The following is a 24,545-nucleotide window of genomic DNA, read 5'->3' as shown; positions in this document are numbered from 1 at the left end:
CCGTAATAGTTAACACAAAACATTTGAAAGAGCCATACTCTATGGCACTAAGTAACTTCTTCATGCAAATTTATAGCACTAAAAAGTTCAGCAATTTAATTGGCTAAATATCCTCAAATATTTTGTAGTGAAATTAGTGAATCACGGGACTGAAGAGTCTAGCAAACAGTATGCTGATTTCAAATCAAAGTTTTGTGAGGCTCTTTTAATCAGGTTTGTTTTTATATACATATAAATTTTAAAAAATGTTGAAAATGGCTGGGTGAGTGGAAAGGAAAGTTAACTGGATGATGCTTGGAAGGCTCAAATGTCCTCTCTCTTTCTAAACACTAGTCCAGGATTATTGTTTAAATTGTGCGCATCCTGAAAACATTTATTTCTGATCCCTGAAAGTGTTCAGCTTGCTGGTAAGCCCTAGTGTAGACAAAACACCAGCAGCTTTTAGTATTTTTATCACCATGTGAGTAAAATGCTGGATGGTGTTGGAGCCCTGTCTACAGAAGAACTACCACTGATGACACAGGTGAGAACTTCTCTATTATACTCACATTTTCAATGTTACTTTTTTGACGAACTAAATAGAACTTTATGTATACTTATCAATTCACTATTTTTTGTATGCTAAATGAGCTTACTACACCATCTCATGCAGGGCCCTGTTAGAATAGCAATTACAGCCCCTTAGTGTAAACACAGCCTTAAAGACCTAGTCTACACAGATTTTAGTATTGGTATAACTATCTGTTAAGGCTGTGATTTTACCAATCTAGTTATACTAATACAATCCCCCAGTATGGATGCAATTATCCATATAAAGGTGCCTTATACCAGGATCACTTATTCTTCCCATATGGAATGTAAAACTACAACCACATTAAGGGGTCGTACCATTTTAACTGTATCAGTAGTATGTGTATAGAGAAGCCCAAGGATGGGAAGTTATCACATGAAAAGGTAAGAGTAATTTTGTAGAAAGCTCTGCAGATCAAAGACCTGTCTGAAAATGAGAACTATCAGTGAGTGGTGGGAAATAAAAGATGTGTTCTAATAGATCAATATGCCACGGGAAAACGTAGGAGGAAATGTCAGTGTACTTCCTATCTTCCAGGAATAATTATTTTATATTTCAGTAGTCCCTAGGAGCCCCCAGTCATTGAACAGGACCCATTTGTGATGTGCCATGCAAACAGAACAAATCCATACAATACAAATCCATAATCCAACAAAATGATCTGACCTTCTTGTACTTATGTTAATTTTGGATCAGAGAAAAACAGATTAGCCAATGCATCCATGCAAAGGGCATTCCCCTCTGAAGGAGGAGTTTATCAAAACCACTATGGATGTGGGTTGTTGGAGAGTTAACGGACTTGCCAGACTAAACTAGGCAACCTTCAACGTTTTCTTAACAAGAGTTCAAAGCTAGCATGACGGAACTTTCCACAGAGACTTCAGCAGATGTTTATTTTGTGTTTTCTGTACTTAAAAACATTTTTGGAAGATGAATTGGTTCTAATGGTTACATACTGAGAGAAAACATTGGTGTTTAAGGATATTATTTGTCCTTTAAAAACAGGCAGCGAAAAGTGTAAGTGACAAGCTATATACTAGTCATGGGCACAAAGGTCCATGGAGCCCTTCCTCCAGAGCAATACCAAGAAGGATACCCAAGTCTTGTGCCGCACAAAAAGGGAAAACAGCATGGTCAAAAGGCAATTCAATGATGTGATTTTTAAGAATGACCTTGAAACCCATTTCGCCAGAATCAAAAGCCTTATTGCAAAGCTGGGGTTATCTATGCAACACCTCAGAATATTTATTTTAACTGTAATGATTCAAGATATCTAACCTCAACCCTACCACTGGTCCCTTGGACTAGCACCTTTAGCCACTCATCCAGGATAAAATATATCAAGTCACAGAGCTCAGAATAATTTTCAGTGTCTGAAAGCGCAAATGAATTTTTACTTTTCACTAAATTAGATCAAAGAACTATTTGCATTGTTAGGTTGTAAGTGTAAACACCTTAATGAAGTAGTAAAAAACTAGGGGCCCTCTTGTTTACCTTAAAGGGTTTTTTTTGTTTTTGTTTTTTAAACCTCAAGTTAATCATCATTTAACTTGAGGGAGCCAACTTCATTGTAAAGGCTAGTCTGGACACTCCCAACATTTGTTCCAGGCTACAAATATTTGTTTTACCCTCGGGAAGTCTAGGAAAAGGCATGGAAATGATCGGCAAGGATTCAGAGGACAAAGCGGAAAGAAGAAACTGCCAAAATTAGCTTCTGCACTTGAGTAGCAAAAATATGTAGTAAAAAGTTTCTAGGTCGCTCGCCTTTAGATTTTCTTAATCATTAGAGTAATAGAATCGTAGGGTTAGAAAGGACCGCAAGGGTCATCAAGTCTAACCCCTCTGCCAAGATGAACGATTTGTTGTGTCTAAACCAGAGGTTCTCAAACTGTGGTCCATGGACCACCAGTGGTCTACGCTCCATTCAGGTGGTCTGTGGATAGTTCCCTCTAAGGTGCACACCTGGGCAGCCGCACACAAGAGAATGAAGGGCCACCCACCTAATTAGTGGAGCCACGCAGGCGTGGCTCCACTAATTAGGTGCCTAGACCCTGGAGAAGACGCACATGTAAGGTGAGGTGGAGGCCTTGGGGTGGGATAGGGGGTAGGTGGGAGGGCGCAGTGAAGTGAGAAGAGGGGATGGGGGGAATTTGGGACATGCAGGGCTGCGGTGGCCAGAGAAGGACTACTTTCCCCAGCTCGGGGGCTGCGGCAGCAGGGGAGAGAGGGAGAGATCCCCCTCCTTCCCAGCAGGGGCTGCAGCAGCAGGGAAGAGGGGGCACATCCACTGCATTAGAAAGGTAAGACTACTGATATTAAAATATGAGGTGTGTGCTTTTATTTGTAGAACAAATATCTTTTATCCAAAGCGCTTTACAATAATTAGCTAATGGTACAAACAACATTTGGAAAGATCATTAAGTGGTCCGTGGAGACCCTCAGCAATTTTCAAGTGGTCCACGAAAAAAAAAGTTTGAGAACCACTAGTCTAAACTATCCAAGACAGATGGCTATCGAGCATCCTTTTGAAAACCTCCAGTGAAGGAGCTTCCACAACCTCCCTAGGCCGTCTGTCCCATTGTCCTACTGTTCTTACAGTTAGGAAGTTGCAACATATTTCTCTAAAATGCTCGAAGAAAATAATAGTGGCAATGTCTCAGAGCAGCTTTCCTCAACCCATGACTGCAAATAGTTTAGGAGACTTTTTCTTCCTTAAATTGCTAGTCATCTTGAACACAAAATTCCATATAAATATATTTTTTACTGGAAAATGCCTGCTGAGGCCAAATTATTAAATGCGGCTTGGGAGTACAGGATGAGCTCCAAATCCCAGAAATGAACCAGACCAACCTTCTGGCTATTTAGCCCTCTAGTCACAATGTTTGTTGCAATATCCCACCAATCCAGCCATGGTCCAGAACTGGCCTGTTCTCTCTTAGGACATCGAAGATTGCATGTAAAACATTAAAACCATTTGGAGTGAAGAAATAAATAGCATGGACTGTTAAATATGCAGTTTGTTTTGCTTGCATGTGGAAGGGAACAATCTAGCCAAGACAGCTGGCCGGTGGCTTGATTCCTTAATGCTTGCAAATAATTTTTGCATCTCTTTTTAAAACTTGGATTAGCACCTGCATGTTGATACTGGAGTCTGACTGGAATTCCAAGGCCTACTCTTCCTTTTAAGTTTTCATGGAAAGCCAGACCTTGGCAAGATTGAAGAACTGAAATACCAATCTCTTTTCAAATGAAATAATTGGGCACAAGATACTCCACCTTCCTTATAAAGCTCAATGTTACAAGGCTAAACATCCAATTAAACCTTCTGAAAAAATGAAAGAGGGCCCATTTAAAACAATGTTGCCCCAAAAGAATCCCAGGATGACAATCACGGTAGCAGTCTAGCACTGGTAGCTGGCTATCCCCCTCTTCCCACCCTGGCTCAGAGAAGCTGAAGGCATGAATCAGGTGTTATGTTCATGGCTGCCTTGATTCACCTACCTGATATAGGGATCCCTCCCAGACCTGTGCTGTGTTGTGGCGGGAGAGTCAAGTCCAAGAAATTACTATTTGAGGTGGGATTTGCTGTGTGGTTCAAGTGCATGATGCTATTGCGTGGGAAGGCCATCCAAGGATAGCGAGCTGCTTGGCCTGGAAAACTGAAGGAGTTGTAAACTGCTCGGTGCTGTTGAAACTGCGGGAACCTCTGTGGCAAGACTGGAAAGGTGCTACTGAGAGAGTTGGCATTTGAGGGCGCAGCAGGATGCAGGAATCCAGACCCTGACCCTTTGGCGGTTGTAGTGTGCGGGGAAGGGTTCTGAAGAGATGTGGGCGAGAGGGAAGGCTGGTCTTGGACTGACAGTTCCTTCTCAATCAGGTCTGCTAAGGCTTTGCGGGTGATATCAAAGGGGTCAAACCCTAAGTCATCCTCTTGCTGTTTGGAGGAGCCAAACCCAAATGCCGCTTGCCAGTCTGTAGAGGAGGATACTGGGATGGTTTCTGTTGGAGGAGAAGAGGGATGACATTTAACATCTGAACTAATCTCACCTCCTTAGTCTTATTTCTGCAGTTTTCAGACCCAATACTATTAAATGTCAACATCCAGTCACCTTTCACATTAATACATTTTTATGACATTGCCTCAAAGACATTTGGTATTTGAACAAGTGCTTCCACTTTCACAGCCCATCTTAACTTTCTATCTCACCCCACTACAAACTAACTAGGAATTTGGGGCGATTTGAGATATTACAGACAGGACTGATTTCGCTGCAGGATAAAGCAGAAACAGATCTAACGTGCAAAAAACGAAAGCCCTTACCAAATAAATATCTTCAGTAAGAGCAAAGAACAGAAATATAGGATGACTAAACAGGTACTTGCACAGAATATTGTTTGAGTTTTTACTAGTAAAAGTTTTCCACTGAATAATGCATTAGTCAGAGTGACAAAGTAAAAATCCCTTAGTCTTATTAAATAAAGTTGCTGTTAAATTCAATAATCTGCTTTCAGTTCTAATGTTGTACTTCAGGGCTGATATGTAACAATTTTGTAGGAGGGGAAAAGATTTGGCTTCTGGTAGTTCTGAAAACAAGTACTGATGACTTCTGAGCAACCCTGGGAAATATCTTGCAGAGTATAAACAAAACCAAATTACGTGAATGAGTAAAATATGCACCTTGACAGACAAAGGAAGTTGAAGAAAAATAGCTGTACTGTACATTTTGATAAGTGCTTTGAAGCACTGTTGTGGACACGAGTTACCAAAAACTCTTCCTTGCATTTTCATTTCCTTTGTTTATATATAGTTCATCTTACTGTTTATATATTTTTAAAAATATTAAATTCATAGTCTCTGAACATTGGAAGCGGTCATTCAGTTTTTGGAGAAAGTATAACAGACATCAGGCTGGAGAGAGATTCTGAGCCAGCAAGCCCCCTTCTATAAGGCAGTATCACAAATGAGTATTTGCATTGTCTCCCTCTGTTGGGAGGGAGAAGCTGGAATCAACTGCCTAGACGAGTGCACACCATTGTGAGAAGAGTGGAGAAATTACGGGAACTGCTCTGTGCATCATTTCTCAGAAGACTAGAATCTAAACTTCCACTTTTGTCCCCAATATGAGAATTAAAAAGACACTAGGCATGAGGAAAGTAGATCTTCCACATTTAGGCTTTGTCTACACTACCATTTTTGTCAGTAAAACTTTTGTTTTTTTCCACACCCCTGACTGACAAGTTTCACAGACAAAAATGTTGGTGCGGACAGTGCTATGTCGGCAGGAGAGGCTCTCCTGCCGACATAGCTAACGCTGCTCGCTGGGGCTCATTTAATTATGGCCAGCAGGAGAGCACTCTCCTGCCAGAAAAGAGAAGCTACATGGGTGACTTTATAGTGGCACAGCAATAGTGGTAGAGCTGTGCTGCTGCAAGATCCACAGTTTAGACATAACCTTAAATTTAAGTGGCAACATAAGCCATAAAGCACAAGTGACAGCAGTGGAAACCAGATCTATGTTGCCTGGGAGTTCACCCTCCACTGTTGCTTATTCCTTACATGATCAGTCTCCAATACCAATCATTTCCTTAGTATGAATTTTGATGACAAAACAGGATGATCAATTCAGGTAGAGAATAAAACATGAAAAATATATTAACTCAAGCAAAAAGCATTCTGATCTTGAACAAACATGTTTGGTAATATATTGCCTGGTAAATATCTATGAGGCAGAAAGATATCTATGAGGCAGAATTCTTTAAAATATCATGCCATTAGCCACTAAACATTTGATACCACCACAGAGCATGTCTAGTTTCAGTTCATGTACCTGATACAGCACAACATCCCATTCCTGTGAATGGATATTCTAAAAGAAACCATCTCTGCAATGCAGTTACCTTTCAGTGGCTGCAGTTGGCCCTAGATTGTGTAGTCAAACACTGGCCAAAAAAGACGGAGACTAGGCTAGCTTACATAACCATCAGCCAAAAACTCTGTCATAACCACTTCACTAAATATAATTACAAACCTGTGCATGCTGGATCTTCCGATTATAATACAAATATGGCTTTTGGTATAGATTACTCATACCTCTCTATGTTGTTCTGTTATTTTAAGCAAAAAATTTTGAACATGCTTTCAACATTAAGCTAAACAATTGTGATTTTAGCATTTAAGCAGACATGAATACTACTGCACTAGATGCTCTGATAATTCCAACAAGCAGTTGGGATCTGGGAAGAGTGATTTCTTGATAAGAATTAAGTAAACGTATTTAGTTGACTCTCAAATGTAATTAAAATAATGGTGAGAAAAAAATAAAAAGAGGCATAAACTTCAAAAATAAGTGACTTCCAACACCTTAACCAGGCTTTCATACCTGATGTGAAGAGGCTCTGTGGTTCTGGTGCTGTGGGCCAGTCACTGGAAGTCTGTGGAGAGCTGGGGAATGGGGGGAGCCCGCTTGGGATGGGGTTGGGGTGCCGGAAGTTGTCCGAGAAGAGCGACTGTGACTCTGTTACAGCCCCTTCAAAAGGAGACCGCGCACTGTGATTGGATGAACTGATGGGTATGACTGGATTGGGTTTTGATAAACCAGGTGGTGGTGAAGGTGTGTCACTGTTTGTTATCTGGTGGCAGGGGAGAAAAAAAAGTCAATAGAATAAGATATGTATCTTTAGACTTAAAGTCATTCCTTATTAATAAAACATTTTAAAATTCAGTTTGAAGACTAGAAAAATTCAGATTAAATTAAGATTAGTTCTGTGAGCACACAGTTTAAATGTCAAACAAATCAGCCTGATGCAGCCCATTTCTGGATCAAAAGGCATTTAAAATTAGTTGACAGTTATCAAAAGAACTAACATGCCACACTGATATTTCACACAAAAAATTATGTTTCTCTCAAAATAAAGGTTGCAACTGAACTTCAAACAAATACAATTCATATTTACATTACGTTGGCTTTCAGTCCATACCTGCTGTGAGCTGTCACCATTTCCTATACTGAGAGCGTCTGAAGGTTTGTCGATAGGGCTGGAAAAAGGGGAGAGGAGGGAAAAAAATCAAATAAGATATATGCAAACATCAGAATAACCAAAGTGAACATCAGAAGTTGGCTTATATTGGTATAAACGCTTAGAACAGAAATTGCCCAAAACTAATTTCAAGAGATTACGAAGAAAAGTCCACCTATTGTTTGAGGACTTCTTAAATCAGAAGTGTTCCAGTTCTACCATTTGCCAAGTTTTAGTTTATGGCCATAGAGATGTATTTCATACACTCTATTCTGCTTGTGCATTGTTCTACTGAGCAGCCAATGGTCCATCTGCAATCCCAAATTTGTTATCCTTCAATTCTGCCTGCTCCATCGGTTAAAAAATATTTAGTACCATGAGTTTGTTACTGAGATGCACAAAGAACTTAGTTCCCCCCGTCCCTAATGTGTATTTCATGCTTATAAGAGGTATGAGATTGACTGCCTTGAAGATTGACATCCTTCATCTAGAGAAAGAGAGACAGACAAGGCAGTGGCAGTTCAAGCTTCCCAGAATGGCTTGTCACTGGTGTTTCAACTTTGACCTGGACAACTACTAAGGTGGAGAGGGAGTTAAGTCTGCAGACTCAGAAAATCTGAGAAGAGGCCAGGTCTAAAAACAGAAGAGAAATGCAGAGAAAAATGAAAAAAACAGAGAGAAAAGGACAAAAATGCCACCTCAGAATCACTGCAGCCATTCTAAGACATTCTGACAGCCATTTAGGAGCAGTCCAGAGTGCTCTGAAATCCATGCTAGCCTAGGGAATCAGTGTAGGTCCAGATGCAAAAGTCCCATAAATTCAGGCTATGACCACAAGTACAGCTTATCTACCCCTAGCACAAGAGGCCTGTAAAAGTGTCAGACTATACAGACCCAAATGCTTGCCTCTGCAGAGAAAGAATATCAAAAGTAACATGAAGAACTTTAGAATATTACATTTTTATTAGAAAGCCACAGTTCAATACAGGTCAAATTACAAACATTGTATTTGGTGCAAAAGTAATTCATATTAATGTTGAGTTATTTTACTTGGGTGCAGCCCTCTAGATCCTAGCCAGTTGTTAAAATGTCCTGCTGCTGTGAAGTTTGGGCACCTATTATTGTACAAGGCCATTTGGCTAGCCAGAACATCATCATTTAAGAGATTAGAATTAACTTAAAAACTTAATCAGAGAGCACAGGACTTGGGTAAAAAGCAATTTCTGTGCTTAAGCACATTGATTAAACCTTACCTCAAATTAGAATTGGGCCTCAAGTACTTTCTAAATTATTTTTAAGGACAAAAATCATATAGGAACAGATATGTAGAAGATGACTATTCCAAGGTACTCCACTTAATTATTTCTTGCTCATCTCAAGCAAAATCAAGTTCTGTAAGAATAACTTATCCTATTTATGTTCCGAACAGAGATTTATGACAAAGGTTAATGCATATCTACAGCACAAGAATTCTGTTGCAAACTCTTCACTAAAAGCTTGTCTACACAGAGACATGCGGAAAATTCATCCAAATTAACTAACACCCTGATTCAGAATTACAGTGGCCTTATTTCATTATCTTAATTAACTTTGAAGTGAATTAAACTAAACCAAATTAAGGCCATTAATTTTGAACAACAGCATCCACACAGGGATTTAATGTGGTTTTAACCAATCCACTTCAAATTCACACCTTTAGTTAATTCAGATTAACATTCCTGCATGTCCTTATGTAGGCAAGTCCTAAGTATTCAGTTCTTGGCAGAAAAAAATGCTTAAATGATGTTTCAACCCTACAAAGACATTGACAATAATAGTATTGCTGCATCCTGAAGCAAGTATGTGACTGTTTATGACAATCCGATTGCTGAGAAGCAAAACAGATTATACTTGAAATCTATACAAAGGGTCTTTAAGTGAACAGGTTTTACAAGCTATAGTTACAACCCAATCAATAAACAAATCAATGAATCCCTACATTTTAATAATTTCGCTTATGTAGTGCATTCCATTCAGAAAGATCCCAGTACAGCCTATAATATGCTTGTCCACCGCTGAAATTCAGCCACAGCTGGACTGAAACTTAGCAACTGTTTAGCTGCACACAGCAATAAATGACTGGAAGTGAAGAATATCAAAGTTAACTGAAACTAGAGGGGAAATTTTAGAAACAGAATTACCTAATTGGAATTTGCCCAAGACACTTTAGTTAACACTCCTACTCTTGGGTGAAGCGTCGTAGGATTTCTGAACACAAATGAGGACGACTCCTCTTACATCTCAACCAAAAGGCGTGACCTTCAACAGTGAAATTTCTCTTATCACCATGCTAAGGTTTGGTTCAATACTGACCCAAAAGGAAGAATAGCTGCTGAATCGACCCCACTACATCTGTGATATTCTGGGTTTTCCTTTGTCTTCTCCCTTCTAAAATTTGGATTAGCCCAACCCAGTTTAGCCCAAGAGATCTAATGGAATCACAGCCTGTGGTGATATGATTGCAAAATGTAGCAAAATCTGCCCAACGATGTTTATGATGGAAGTGGATACCAACAGTACTATAAAGAAATTCAGAGACCCGGTGTAATAGTATGTCAGGAAACGGTCAACCAAGTGGATGAGACTCCTTGGCACAAAGGAATTTCAGCAAACTGTGGTGCCCTGCCATTCATGCTAGTGTACAAAAACATAGGAAATCGCTGAATATTGTGGCTAAGTTCCTAGAACACATCAAGGTGAAGAGATGGAAGTAAATATTTAGTATTACAACATTTACCTTTTGGGCCATCATACGCCAACTTTTCAAAAGTCATCCACTAAAAGCCTCCTAATGCACTACAAGAATTATACTTTTCTTGAAGAACTTTTGAAGTTGTTCATAAATGTCGGGGACTTATCTCTGGCTAGGACATGCTTAGTGTGGGAAGCTTCTACATAAGCTTCCTATGACCGTAGTGCTGCCAATTCACCTCAACCCTTACCTGCACCATCACTTATTTCTTAGCTCTAGGATTTTCCCAAACTGTCACACATGCAGTGTTTTTGACATGGGGTAGAGGCTAGGCTGAGCCCAAACTAGTTTCTATATGACCTGATCAAATTTTGAATCCAGCTCTCCAACCAGAGAGGCCGGAGAACCATCCCTCCACATCATTAAGTGAGAGAGAAAGCAAGCTAGCTAAAGTATAAAAGGCAGCACAATTACCCGAAATCTGAGTCTGGACCATCTGGAGTCATGTGTTCTGGGTCTGTGCCATTTTCTAATATAGGAGGCGTTTTCCTGTGTTCCATTGTTAAACCGTTGGCTGATTTACTTGAACTCTGTAATGATGGCCAGGCATCTTTGTTATTACTGTTGGGTCTGGAAAAAGGCAAGAGTAAAAAAAAGAAGAGTTCAAGTTATGAAGAAAGTGTTCTAAAAAAATTTAAACACTGAGGAAATGAATCCTTGTACCAGACAGTCCATAGGAATGGAATTATCTGGGCATATCTTTCAAATAGATTTTAATGCTGATGGGTAAAAAAGGCTCCTCAAGAGAGAAGATTGAAGGAAACAGAGTTCTGCCCACTGATTAGATAATTGGACCACCTACATTGGAGTCCAAACTTGTCCAACTGTAAAATATCCATTTAGACCGCTTCCAGTACAAAAACCCATGGGCTTGCTCTCAGTTAAAGCTTCTTCACTGTATCCCAGAAGTATTTAGTAGTTTTATAAACAGTGATCACATTTTTTCCCCCCTGAAGATCTTCCACACCCCACCATATCCCTGAGGATTTTCCCAGGCTGGCCTGAGAGAGCAGAAATTGAATTTGGTTGCCTGCCTGATGGTCCACAGCACCATCACTAGACCATGAAATTAGCCACTCCAGCACACTTTAAAGCAGTCTATCCAAGTTACTGCCCAGTTCACTTCTTTTAATCTAAAACCTTTATGATTTCCTCTACAAAACAAAAGTAGAGTTCACTCCATGAAATGTATCTGATCTGGAAGAATGACTTCAGAGCGAGTAGTCAAAGTGGAAGTTATTTACTGCTGCAGGGAATTACATCACTAGACAACACTTCAGCCAGTTTCCATGTGTCTATTTGTACAAGTACATTTATATAATAAATGTCATCAGCTAATATCACAACACAAAACCTATTCATTTCTGGCCCCCTTCATTTTTTCCTATTGTTCTTTCCTATCCACTTCAGAAAACAGCATCCCGTTGGAGCCAAGTGATTGCATAGTGTGCAAATGCTTCATTGTAAAAAGGCATACACTAAAAGCTGAGTCTTCTTTACACCTGCTTTCTGATTTCTCTTCATAAGTATAAGACTTACTGCATGCCCAAGCATTCATTCCACACATACAGGTGGATTTAACAAGTTCTTAATTGAGACCAGGAAGATTCCTATGGCTCTTTAGCTATAGCACTGTTTTCCAAATTCCTATTCAGCCTTAATATTTCATTATAATCCTGGCTGTCCCCACACCTCAGATATTGCAAGATTTACTATTTTGTCTCCATCTACTGTTCTCTCTTTGTGGGTCAAATCCTACGTACATTTAAGTTATGCACAAATGAAAGATTTGACCTAAAACTCATCTTAGACCTCTACACCTTTGAGAGAAGAGGTTAAATACGGCACTCTATCAACTCCCTCTCACCAAATTGAGAATCAATTTATATTACATCTCATGTCATCATTAAAAATTTTCTTTTGCCCTTTTCACCATTCTATCCTGATGCAAGAGACTAATTTTCAACCCAGACAAAATTTCAAATTAATTCTAGTCTAGATGCGACTTCAGACTGCAATGGGCATTTCCTCCTTCCCCTCCCTCCAAAAAAAGGTCTAATGGGTTAACTGATCCCAAAATATTTAAATCATAGCATAGACTTTCCTGTGGAAACAAATGTTTTAAAGTGCTCATGAAAGCTAAATGCTTCCAAAGAGCTGTTCTCCAGCAATAATCCCTCACCCTACGTGCTAGTGACAAACATTTTTAGTGTTACAAGAAAGCATTAATCATTTTGGCCCATTAAAAGCAAGTTTGAGGAAAGTGGAGGAAGAAAAAAAAAAAAAAAGAGGACCAGAACCATTTTAAAATCAACCCACTATCAGCACCCTATATTTTAAGTGAATACAACTGTCATTACCTCTACCGTATAACTATGGAATGCTGTGCCTATAGGTATTTTTTTACATACACACCCACACAGGTGGAAATTACAACATTTGCCTTTCACACAAATGAGGGAAAAAATAGCGTGAAGAGGGACTTTCACACTGGAACAAACTTAGAAAAAGAAAGAATGTTTATACAAAGAGTTTTTGCCCAGTAATTATGTTTTCTCTACTATTACTGCAGGCTTACATTTGAACATATATTTCTCACAGCTCAGCTTCTGCTTGATCCCTCAGTGAAATCCTAACACCTGAATCAACAATTTCACAATCATTCTCTTGACTGTCCGATGTAGAATCTAACAGGAGAAAGACAGTAGCATATCAAAGAATCAGACAAATGAGAAGCTGTTTGTAAGCTGAAAGTTGTGAAGGGTTAGCAATTTAAATGTGATTAGTCTATAATTTAATCAGCTCTCAAACTACATATGGTCATGTCTGATTAATATTTGAATGGAGACCTCCAACTTCCTCACTGCTGAAAGGACACTGGAAATCCAGACAATGCTGTCCACCACTCCACATCAGTACCGAATCAGTTTCCCACTGTAGTTATGCATTTCAGATGAATGACAAACAGAAGTTCAGTCCACTTGCAGTCAAAGTATCTCATGGCATTTTTCACAAGTGCCAGGATGATAGCTCTGGGGCCTGGCCAGATTCCAATGCTCATAACTGCTTTCCAACTACCTGAATTCCTGCAGCAGTTTCAGATGGAGCAATTCTTCACTTCTTGTTCTGTAACATCTTGTGCTGGGATCCCCCATCAGGTTTCAAGTTAAGGAGAATTGGTTCAGGCCCTGGATGTGAAACCCATCAACACATGAATATTGCAAAAGTTGGTGTGTTGGGTTAACTTGGTTGCATTCTTCCCTCCAAGTTAGTATTGAACCAAAGGCTCAAGGCATGACAATAGGTGTCAGTGCTTCAGATGAGAAAACTGGAGATCCCGATCACTTGCAATAATTAAAGATTATGAGACTGCCTGTAAGAGTAGGCAAAGATAATCCTAGTCTCTTAGCCAGATTCCAATGCTGGTAGACAGAATGTAACTATCCAAACTCCCCTGGCTGTTTCTTTTTGATATCGTTTTCTTCATTTTCTTGCATAAACTGTTGTGCAGTGCTGCTGCCAGAATTTGTTTCAGTAGCAGGTGAACAAGCCCACAAAGAACTCTGATCCTGAACCAGAAGTGCTATATAAAATGTAAGGCACATTTTAAAAGTTTACCCCCAGTATGAAAGTCCCTTCGTGAATGGAAAATAGTTAATAGTTCCCATTTGTTCATCTTAAATTTAACATATTTAGCAAACACACCAGCTAATTGTTTTAGCTTTTGATTTATTTTTTGTATGGTTGTAAATTACTGGATGAAAAAAAAACTGTTAAGAGGTGGCTTTTGGAAAGTAGACCACAGCTGAAAAATATCTAGTAACACGCCATAATGGGAAGACAGATGAAAAGAAAGAGAAAGTTACAATTCAAATATTTAGCCAAAACCACCATTTAAGTTTGCTAGGATGTAGCGCCAAGGATATTTCACACCATGTGCCTGTTTCTCAGCCAAAGGTAAAAGCAAAGACAAAAGTTCAACTGTTTTACTTTGAATTTCCCCGATTTTTAGGGCTTGTGTACACTTAGGGCTTGGCTACACTTGCGAGTTAGAGTGCAATAAAGGAGCCCCAGGTGCACTAGCTCACTACCCGTCCACACTGGCAAGGCACGTAGAGCGCTCTGACTCCGCGGCTACAGCGCTGCTGGTACTCCACCTCGGCGAGTGCAATAACATTTGCTGTGCCCCCGCTGGAGCGCTGTGGCGCCAGTGTGAACAGGGTGTTGCATTAGTGTGCTCTGACTGACCTCTGGAAACGTCCCATAATCCCCTAAAGTCAAGTGGCCACTCTTGTCATTGTTTTGAACTCGCTGTAGGAATGCGGATATGCCCTTTCAAAGCTCTGTTTCTGACAGCTGGCTGCTTATCTGCTCCGGGACAAAGGAATGGCGCTTGCAGTGAGTGATGGGGGGGGGGAGGGGAAGGGTGTCTGCTGCTGTCTGAATTTACAAGACAGCATGCTGACACGCTCTCAGCCCCCCAAAATCCCACTCTCTCTCCCGCCACATACACACACAACACACTTCCTGTCACACTCCACCCCACCCCCCATATTTGAAAACCACTTTGCAGCCACTTGCATGCTGGGATAGCTATCACAATGCACTGCTCTTTGGGGCATTGTAAGAGCTGCTAATGTGCGCTTCCAGCTGAGAGTGTTAACACTCAACAGCGTTTTCCCTGCTGTGGTCTCCGAAGGCTGGTTTAACTCCCAGCACTCTACAACTGCAAGTGTAGCCATGCCCTTAAAACACTGCAGCAGCGTAGCTGCACCACTTGAGCTGTCCCGCTGTAGGGCTTCAGTGCAGACCCTACCTATGCTGATGGGAGGAGTTCTCTAGTAAACTTAGGTTCTCCACCTCCCCAAGAGGTGGCAACTAGGTCAATAGGAGAATTCACCCATCGACCTATCACTGTCTACACCAGAAGCTAGGTCCATTTAACTGCATAGCTCAGAGATGTGGATTTTTCACAATCCTGAATTACCCAGTTATACGGACCTAATTTCCTAGTGTAGACCAGGCCTTAGTCTGTGTTCAAATCTTAACACTGAAGTATGTTAAATATTAAATAAAACATCAAATATTTGGACACTTCAGCTACCATGACAGCAGAGACTGCGGTCTTATCACAAAGCAAACGCCACATTAGCTATAATTACCAAGAATTTGCTGCTTAACAATATTCACTGAATTGCATTAATGTTACTGCAAAAACTGTGAAAATATTAAATAAAACCCTTCTGATACCTGCTTCAAAACGATGACTGCTTGTTTGGAGTTAATGTGCACAAATCCATGTGGTACAAGAAGGGGGAATCCTTTCATTTATCAAATAAGATTCAGCATATGTTATGACTAGAAGTACTGCATAATCCTGCATGTGTATGTGAGCAAAAATTTGAGATGGAAGATGTGGAATGTTCCATCTTAAACAGCAAGCATTGGGTGAGATGGGAGAGAGGACCAGGAATTTTAATGGAAATAACTTTAAAAGGAAAGTGTTGTCAGTCAGTCTGGCGTCAGTACTTACACATCATACCTCTGCAGTGCTGTCACTTTGTTTTTGTTCTTGTCAACTGTACCCGTAGACAGCTGGAGGAAGTTGGGGTTTAGTTTGTACAATTCTTGCAGTAGCTTCTGTTCATATTCTTGGTGTTTACCCGCCTGGGGAAAGAGTTAAAGTTTTCAATGCAACCTGAGTTGAAATTCATATTCCCTCCCCGATTTGAAAGATCTTGGGGCACAAAACTATAAGGCTTTGCTTGGCTCTCTAATAGAAAGTTTGGACTCCCAATTTTGCAGTCAAAAGATTATTCCAAGGAGTTAGAGGCTCATGCTCCCAGATACACTCAACCAGCTGAATTTGCCAAATTGCTTGCTGTTTTTCAATATGAAATTCATTTTCTCTTTTGGTACCTTTTAAAGCAGAAAATCAATTTACTCAAGCCTTCCTAGGACTTATTCTCCAGTTCAAGCAAAAATGTTTGCTGTAGTACAGTCCAAATAAAGTAAGTTTCCAAGAGAAGTGTGTAGTCTGCATTTTACATCCCCCTAATGTATATTAAGCTGTCCAGAGGGAAGAAGGAGATAGTCTCTTCACTTCAAAGAGTTTCTTTGCTGTTGTAAACAGTTCTGCATTCCAAGGACTATTTCAAAAGCATCACACAGCTGTCAATAGGGTAAGAAAAAGCACTCTGGTTAGTGTGACTGGGGATTGTTCAATACAGAAGTGGATTTCTGTAAAGCAAAGTATTACAGGGAGACAAGCATGCTGCTTTCAGGAACTGGGGAGATTTCTATGCCTGACTTATTCATACTGCGCAGACTCTACTTCTGAGTGAGGAAGGGGATGAGATTCTTTCAATCCAGGTCTATCCTTTTGGCATTCCTAGAACATATTAGAACAGTTTATCTAATGTTTATTCAATCTAATGCAGAGTAGCTTTTTCTCTGTTTTATTTATTTTTTGAGAGAAGGCACTTAAGCATGACAATTGAAATAGGGTTAGACTAAACATTAAAACATTTTGCCTTTTCTCTCTTCCGATAACCAAAGCTGTCCAAATTTGAAGGAAGTTTTTGGTACGAGTCTTGGGTTAGAATGGTTACAATGTAATATTACATGCAAGTTAAATGTATTTCAATATTTACAAGAATTTTAAATTAAATCTAAAGTTACAAAATACAAACAAATTGAATTTGAAACTCCCAGTCACTTGTGCCCAGTGACCCACGACACTATGATAGGCACTTTAGAAACAGAAGCAAAAAGACCTCCTGTAAAATTGGAGCTATATATCATTACGCAAGTATCAAGTGTTCATTACACCTTTAACACTTATTTTGTACATAGTGTCATGAAATGGTATATCTAATAGCATAATGTCTAATAATGCATATTATGGGGTGTGATTTCTAAAACGCTCAAACTTGTTGTGCACTAACCAGTTCATGTAGACCCTAAATATTCCCCAGTAAACTTTAACATAGTACTGTTTCAAACAGTATTATGCTGAAATGCACCAGGAAACCTAGTGTGCACCAGCAGGGTCTACACAGATCAATTAATTTGCAAAGCATTAGTGCACTTTACAAATCACACCCCCATGGTGCACATTGCCAACCCCTGTAAACAGCCCTCAGTTATACCCATCAAGGTTAAAAAAAAAAAAAAAAAAAAGAAAGAAAGAAATACAATTAAACTATTCATGACAATGTCAAGTCATCCCAGAAATACTGTACTATATTACAACTCAATCAAAAAGTAATCTTTAGCCTTATATTTTTAAAACAGCAGAAGCATTGTTTCTCATTTTAAACCATTTCATACGAAACTAAAAAGTACCGGGAAAAACAGTCCTTACTTTACTTACCTTAGTAAGACTCACTCAAACAGTACTGATTATGCATCCCACTTCCACTAAGTAAGATAGGTAATCCAATCAGAGCTAGAGACCTTATATACCTCTTCAGTAGCACAAGACTTTAGAGAAAAGTCTCCAAATCAGGCAAAGTTAAAAAAATTATACTCAGTTTTTATGACACCATCACATTATTTTGATTTATACTCAAAAGGCAATCCTTCAAAGCCCACACCTTCAATCATGCAAGCCAAGCTACTGGATTATGGGAGGAACAGAAACCTGTATGGTTTCCTTTCAATCCCTAAACAAAACCACTTTTCTGAGAAGTTCCTGACAATCATGAACTTAACATTTGGTTAATGCATCCTAACCTACAGATGTATTACGCTCTAATAAGTTACCCTCATAACATCTTAATATTCTTCCAAATGCTTAGCACCCATTTCATGAGATACAGTAGGAAATATATTCAACTGTTTAAGATTTCATAAAAACTATCCCACAATTGTCTTACAAACCTTTAACTATCCAATACTTGGAGGACTGACTCCTTTTGAGCCTGTAAAAAAATAGCACTTATTGGAAAACCACCAGCACCCAATTGGCTAAGTTATCTTTTGGGTAAAAAAAAAAAAGATAAGTTTTGCCATGATAATATTTAAAGGCTGGCTTCACTATACTTTAATATAAGTCATTAATGATCTGGAGGGTTGCGTGGACTGCACTCTCAGCAAGTTTGCAGATGACACTAAACTGGGAGTAGTGGTAGATACGCTGGAGGGTAGGGACAGGATACAAAGGGACCTAGACAAATTAGAGGATTGGGCCAAAAGAAACCTGATGAGGTTCAACAAGGACAAGTGCAGAGTCCTGCACTTAGGATGGAAGAATCCCATTCACTGTTACAGACTAGGAACCGAATGGCTAGGAAGCAGTTCTGCAGGAAAGGACCTAGGGGTTACAGTGGACAAGAAGCTGGATATGAGTCAACAGTGTGCCCTTGTTGCCAAGGCGGCTAACGGCATTTTGGGCTGTATAAGTAGGGACATTGCCAGCAGATCGAGGGACGTGATCATTCCCCTCTATTCGACATTGGTGAGGCCTCATCTGGAGTACTGTGTCCAGTTTTGGGCCCCACACTACAAGAAGGACGTGGAAAAATGGGAAGGAGTCCAGCGGAGGGCAACAAAAATGATTAGGGGGCTGGAGCACATGACTTATGAGGAAAGGCTGAGGGAACTGGGATTGTTTAGTCTGCAGAAAAGACGACTGAGGGGGGATTTGATAGCTGCTTTCAACTACCTGAAAGGGGGTTCCAAAGAGGATGGATCTAGACTGTTCTCAATGGTACCAGATGACAGAACAAGGAGTAATGGTCTCAAGTTGCAGTGGGGGAGGTTTAGGTTGGATATTAGGAAAATCTTTTTCACTAGGAGGGTGGTGAAGCACTGGAATGGGTTACCTAGGGAGGTGGTGGAATCTCCTTCTTTGGAGGTTTTTAAGGTCAGGCTTGACAAAGCCCTGGCTGGGATGATTTAGTTGGGAATTGGTCCTGCTTTGAGCAGGGGGTTGGACTAGATGACCTCCTGAGGTCCCTTCCAACCCTGATATTCTATGAAGTCATACACAGGAAAAAAGCAGACATTTACGCTACAGTTTAGGATCCTCCTTTTTGTGCGCATCTACCTGCATCTCCTCTTTTGTGAAACTGGCTGCTTCGTCCCCCAGCTCATGTAGATACATACAGTCAGGTTTTGGACACTGCATGTTCTTTAGGAAATAACTGCAATATTTTGTTGTACCTAAAGATGCCTGAAGGAGAAAGAAAAGTGAGACTGAGTAGCTGAGCTAAGCACAGAAAGCTAGAAGCCACATTTCAAGCACAAAAAATCCCCCTCAATTTAACAGACGTCTCAGAAGACAATATACATTCATAAAAATTGGAGTTCATCAAAACAAGTTTTTTTGATAAGGCCTAAATAGGATATCAGTAACACGAGAGACTCAGATATCCAGGGTCTGGATAATCAGAATGTACTTCAAAATCAATTTTCATCACATCAAAATAAAAGCAAGCAAGACCAAAGCTGGATAGAGATTTACTTTCATATTTGTAAAGGTAAGGCCAAAGGAAAAAAAAATCTCAATTACAAGCTGGTATTTTCTGAGTGAATCCCCTATTCATTTCTGAGCCCTCCCACAAAAACACTAAGCACAAGAGCTCAAACTCAAGACACTTGGATTCTATGACCAGCTCTGCTGGTTTATATAAATACTGTGTCTGCTTTTATTGAGTAAAATATAGCAACATATCTGAAATAACAGATTTTTAGAATCTGCACTAGATGTTAATGTCCTTGCATGTGCTAATCAATCACAGAATGCAAAACAATACTACCTTAAGTGTTCTGCCATCTACCACCACATTATTGACGCACTGTATGGCTCTGAGAGCATCTTCTGATCGGATGTAGGTTACGTATGCACTTGCACTTGGACCCTAGAGAAAGAATTGAACAATGTGGAATTCTTTCTGGTTATTTTTTTTTTTTAATTATTCCTTTACTATCTGGCTAAATTCAAATCTACACATTTAACAAGGTTTAAAATTAGATTTGTTTGAAATCAAACAATTAATTTACTTGAAATGTAGTAAATGTAAAGGTCTGAAAAAAGGAAGCTTAAGGCTCTCAAAAGTTTATTAAAATGTTAAAGCTTATTAAAATATGGCTTATTAAAGTACTTGGTAGCTGGAAATGAAATAATAGATACCACACTATTATTCCAGAGGACTTTCCTGAAGATTCTCTCTATCTCCCAATTCCTTCTCTCTTTTGCTTTCCTCCTACCACCACCTCCATTATTTGGCAGACACTTTCCAAGGATTGCATGTGCAAAGTCATTTAAGGATACAATCAATATTACTCTATGTACTCTGCTGCTGTAGTATTAATTCTCCAATCCCCAGCCCCAAAACCTGCCATAACAACACTGGTCTACAATTTTTGAGAAGTCATCTGCTTCAGAGATAAAATGTGCCATTTATTATGTATTTTGATGTGCTGAATTCAAATATGACAATTAAAACAACTGATTGGCTACTGTTTCTAAGATATTTACGTTTTTACATTTTAGGTCTATGTATATTGTATAGATAGTAGAGTTTTAATCATAAATTGTAAACCTAGGTCTTTTCATGTGTTTATGGTTGCTTTACATGATAATATTTCACTTGTCCTGTTTATGTAACTTTAAAAATCAGCAAAAGGGTTATATAACTAAAATTTATTATGAAACAAAAGGCAAAAAACTATTATGTACATAGTTTAGTCCTATTCAGTGTCTACTCAGCGCTTCTTGGCTTGTCTCTTGTATTCATTAAATGGAGCATCTCTTGTCACTGTCCAGCAATAGTCTGCAAGCATTGATGGGCTCCATTTGCCCTGATAGCGTTTCTCCATTGTTGCGATGTCCTGGTGAAATCACTCGCCATGCTCGTCGCTCACTGCTCCGCAGTTCGGTGGGGAAAAAAAATCTAGATGAGAGTGCAAAAAATGTATTTTTAGTGACATGTTGAAACCAAGGCTTTTGTATGCCTTGAGGAGGTTTTCCACCAACAACCTGTAGTTGTCTGCCTTGTTGTTTCCGAGAAAATTTATTGCCACTAACTGGAAGGCTTTCCATGTCGTCTTTTCCTTGCCACGCAGTGCATGGTCAAATGCATCATCTCGAAGAAGTTCACGAATCTGAGGACCAACAAAGACACCTTCCTTTATCTTAGCTTCACTTAACCTTGGAAATTTTCCACGGAGGTACTTGAAAGCTGCTTGTGTTTTGTCAATGGCCTTGACAAAGTTCTTCATCAGACCCAGCTTGATGTGTAAGGGTGGTAACAAAATCTTCCTTGATTCAACAAGTGGTGGATGCTGCACACTTTTCCTCCCAGGCTCCAATGACTGTCGGAGTGGCCAGTCTTTCTTGATGTAATGGGAATCTCTTGCACGACTATCCCATTCACAGAGAAAACAGCAGTACTTTGTGTATCCAGTCTGCAGACCAAGCAAGAGAGCAACAACCTTCAAATCGCCACAAAGCTGCCACTGATGTTGGTCATAGTTTATGCACCTCAAAAGTTGTTTCATGTTGTCATAGGTTTCCTTCATATGGACTGCATGACCAACTGGAATTGATGGCAAAACATTGCCATTATGCAGTAAAACAGCTTTAAGACTCGTCTTCGATGAATCAATGAACAGTCTCCACGCATCTGGATCGTGAACGATGTTGAGGGCTGCCATCACACCATCGATGTTGTTGCAGGCTACAAGATCACCTTCCAAGAAGGTGAATGGGACAAGATCCTTTTGACGGTCACGGAACATGGAAACCATAACATCACCTGCCAGGAGATTCCACTGCTGTAGTCTGGAGCCCAACAGCTCTGCCTTACTCTTGGGTAGTTCCAAATCCCTGACAAGGTCATTCAGTTCACCTTGTGTTATGAGGTGTGATTCAGAGGAGGAGGATGGGAGAAAATGTGGGTCCTGTGACATTGATGGTTCAGGACCAGAAGTTTCATCCTCTTCCTCGTCTGACTCAAGTGAGAATGATTCTGGTGCATCAGGAACCGGTAGTCCTTCTCCGTGGGGTACTGGGCGTATAGCTGATGGAATGTTTGGATAATGCACAGTCCACTTTTTCTTCTTTGACACACCTTTCCCAACTGGAGGCACCATGCAGAAGTAACAATTGCTGGTATGATCTGTTGGCTCTCTCCAAATCATTGGCACTGCAAAAGGCATAGATTTCCTTTTCCTCTTCAACCACTGGCGAAGATTTGTTGCACAAGTGTTGCAGCATGTGTGTGGGGCCCACCTCTTGTTCTGATCTCCAATTTTGCAGCCAAAAGAAAGGTGATAGGCTTTCTTAACCATAGTGGTTATACTGCGCTTTTGTGATGCAAAAGTCACTTCACCACAAACATAGCAGAAGTTATCTGCACTGTTCACACAAGTACGAGGCATCTCTGCTCACTTTGGCTACACAGAAATGTGTCCCTTTGCAAAATCAAACACTGACAAATAAGAGCATGACACTGTATAATTTCTAGAGCTGATATAGGGCAATTTGTTCAGCAGAGTGATGTAAGCTTCGTTATGATTGCATCATCCATGACTTCTAGGAATAACATGATGCAATTCATATCATGTATGACGCAATACCAGCTTCAGATTGCATCATTCATTGTTTTGCCTAAAAAGCAAGTACTGTCCAAACCCAGTCAGAGATTTATTCATAGATCCAGTCAAAGATGTATTTTAGTCATTTCTGGTTTAAATTGAGATCCTTTCCCTTTATAACTCACTTATCCTCCGCCATTCCCAAGTCAAGGGTCGTATATACTGACCCAATAGCATATCTTGAAAACTAGAGCCAATCAACAATTTTAAGCATCATTTTCGTTCTCAGTGACCCAGAATTAGTAAAGTTTGACTACATTTATTTCAGAAGCATTTTGGCTGTAGAGCAGTGATTAGTCTCCACTCAATCAGGAAAATGTAGTCCAGATTCTTCTTGAACCCATAACTCCTGTCATGAACAGTGCCACCACAATACCGGAGCGACAAAAGCCCAAGAGCCTCCTACCATGGCTTACCTGTGAGCCTGCATATGATGTGCTGTTGTTGATGACAACTTTATGTATTTTACCAAACTTCCCAAAATATTCTGGCCGCTTCAAAACCTGCAGGAAGAATGAGTAAATTAAACAGACATATTGGGAAATTAATAGCAACTCAAATGATATTGCTTATTCATTAAAAAAATTAATCCTTTACTTAGTTTTGCAATTAAGACCCTTAACTAGTGAAAATGAGAGAGGACAAGATCATATAGATAAGTTTGTTCTGAGAACCTTCAATTAAAAAAAGATTTACATTCCTTTTTCTTAATTTTGGTAACATTAACACTGCCCCCAAAAGCCAGGATGACAGGCATTCAGCATATCTTACACTTGCATCTTCTAGCTCCTTTTCGAACCCAAGACATCCAAAACCTGCAATAATCAGCCAACGCCTACTACAGAGGGTTGCCCCCCAGTGCATACACCACACAATTACGTAATAGCTACACCCAGAACTTGACTGGAGCACAAAGCTAGCCCATGAGTGACCAGGTTGATGTAATATTTTCCCATGTTTTAAAGATACATTTTGTAATTTCTGGAGTAAGGAAACAATTGTATTAGTCCTAATTTTAAAAATTGACTTGAAAACTCATCTACGGAGACACTGACGTATTGAGACAAAATTTTGTGAAATTCCTTTTTAACTCTTCACAATCAGTTTTGGACTTAGCCATCTTGAGTAGAATATAGAATATCAGGGTTGGAAGGGACCTCAGGAGATCATTTAGTCCAACCCCCTGCTCAAAGCTGGACCAATCCCCAGACAAATTTTTTTACCCCAGTTCCCTAAATGGCCCCCTCAAGGATTGAACTCACAACCCTGGGTTTAGCAGGCCAATGCTCAAACCACTGAGCTATCCCTCCCCCCCCAGTTTTTGAATTGCCTGCAAATTCTGCCACCTCATTGTTCACACCCTCTTCCAGATCATTTATGAATATGTTGAGCAGCATAGGTTCCAGTACAGGTGCTTGGGGGACCACACTATTTACCTCTTTCCAGAAAAGCGATGATCTATTCCTACTCTTTGTTTCCTATCTTTTAATCAGTTACTGAACCATGAAAGGATCTTCCCTTTTATCCTCTGACTGCTTACTTGCTTAAGAGCCATTGGTG

General features: G+C 39.9%; 1 protein-coding gene across 9 annotated transcripts in view; it reads right to left on the bottom strand.

Moving 5' to 3' along the window:
• The window catches only part of CNOT4 (CCR4-NOT transcription complex subunit 4), a 140,683-nt gene that overhangs the window by 47,399 nt on the left and 68,739 nt on the right, over positions 1–24,545 (bottom strand). For 4 of the 9 annotated variants that reach the window (XM_029910861.1, XM_024208165.3, XM_024208170.3 and 1 more), the window contains exons 4-11: positions 23,402–23,488; positions 20,144–20,245; positions 19,432–19,557; positions 15,913–16,046; positions 10,794–10,949; positions 7,550–7,607; positions 6,952–7,201; positions 4,073–4,570 (exon numbers count right to left, since the gene is read on the bottom strand). In XM_029910861.1, coding sequence (XP_029766721.1) covers positions 4,073–4,570; positions 6,952–7,201; positions 7,550–7,607; positions 10,794–10,949; positions 15,913–16,046; positions 19,432–19,557; positions 20,144–20,245; positions 23,402–23,488 — 1,411 coding nt within the window. The remainder of the gene's footprint in view (positions 1–4,072; positions 4,571–6,951; positions 7,202–7,549; positions 7,608–10,793; positions 10,950–15,912; positions 16,047–19,431; positions 19,558–20,143; positions 20,246–23,401; positions 23,489–24,545) is intronic. The other 5 variants (XM_024208168.3, XM_024208171.3, XM_024208169.3 and 2 more) reach the window with 3 other exon arrangements.

This window comes from Terrapene carolina, unplaced genomic scaffold (assembly GCF_002925995.2).
Source record: "Terrapene carolina triunguis isolate 2854851 unplaced genomic scaffold, T_m_triunguis-2.0 Scaffold68, whole genome shotgun sequence".
Lineage (NCBI taxonomy): Eukaryota > Metazoa > Chordata > Testudines > Emydidae > Terrapene > Terrapene triunguis.
The sequence above is the reverse complement of the archived record's forward strand: the minus strand, read 5'-3'. Positions and strand labels throughout refer to the sequence as shown.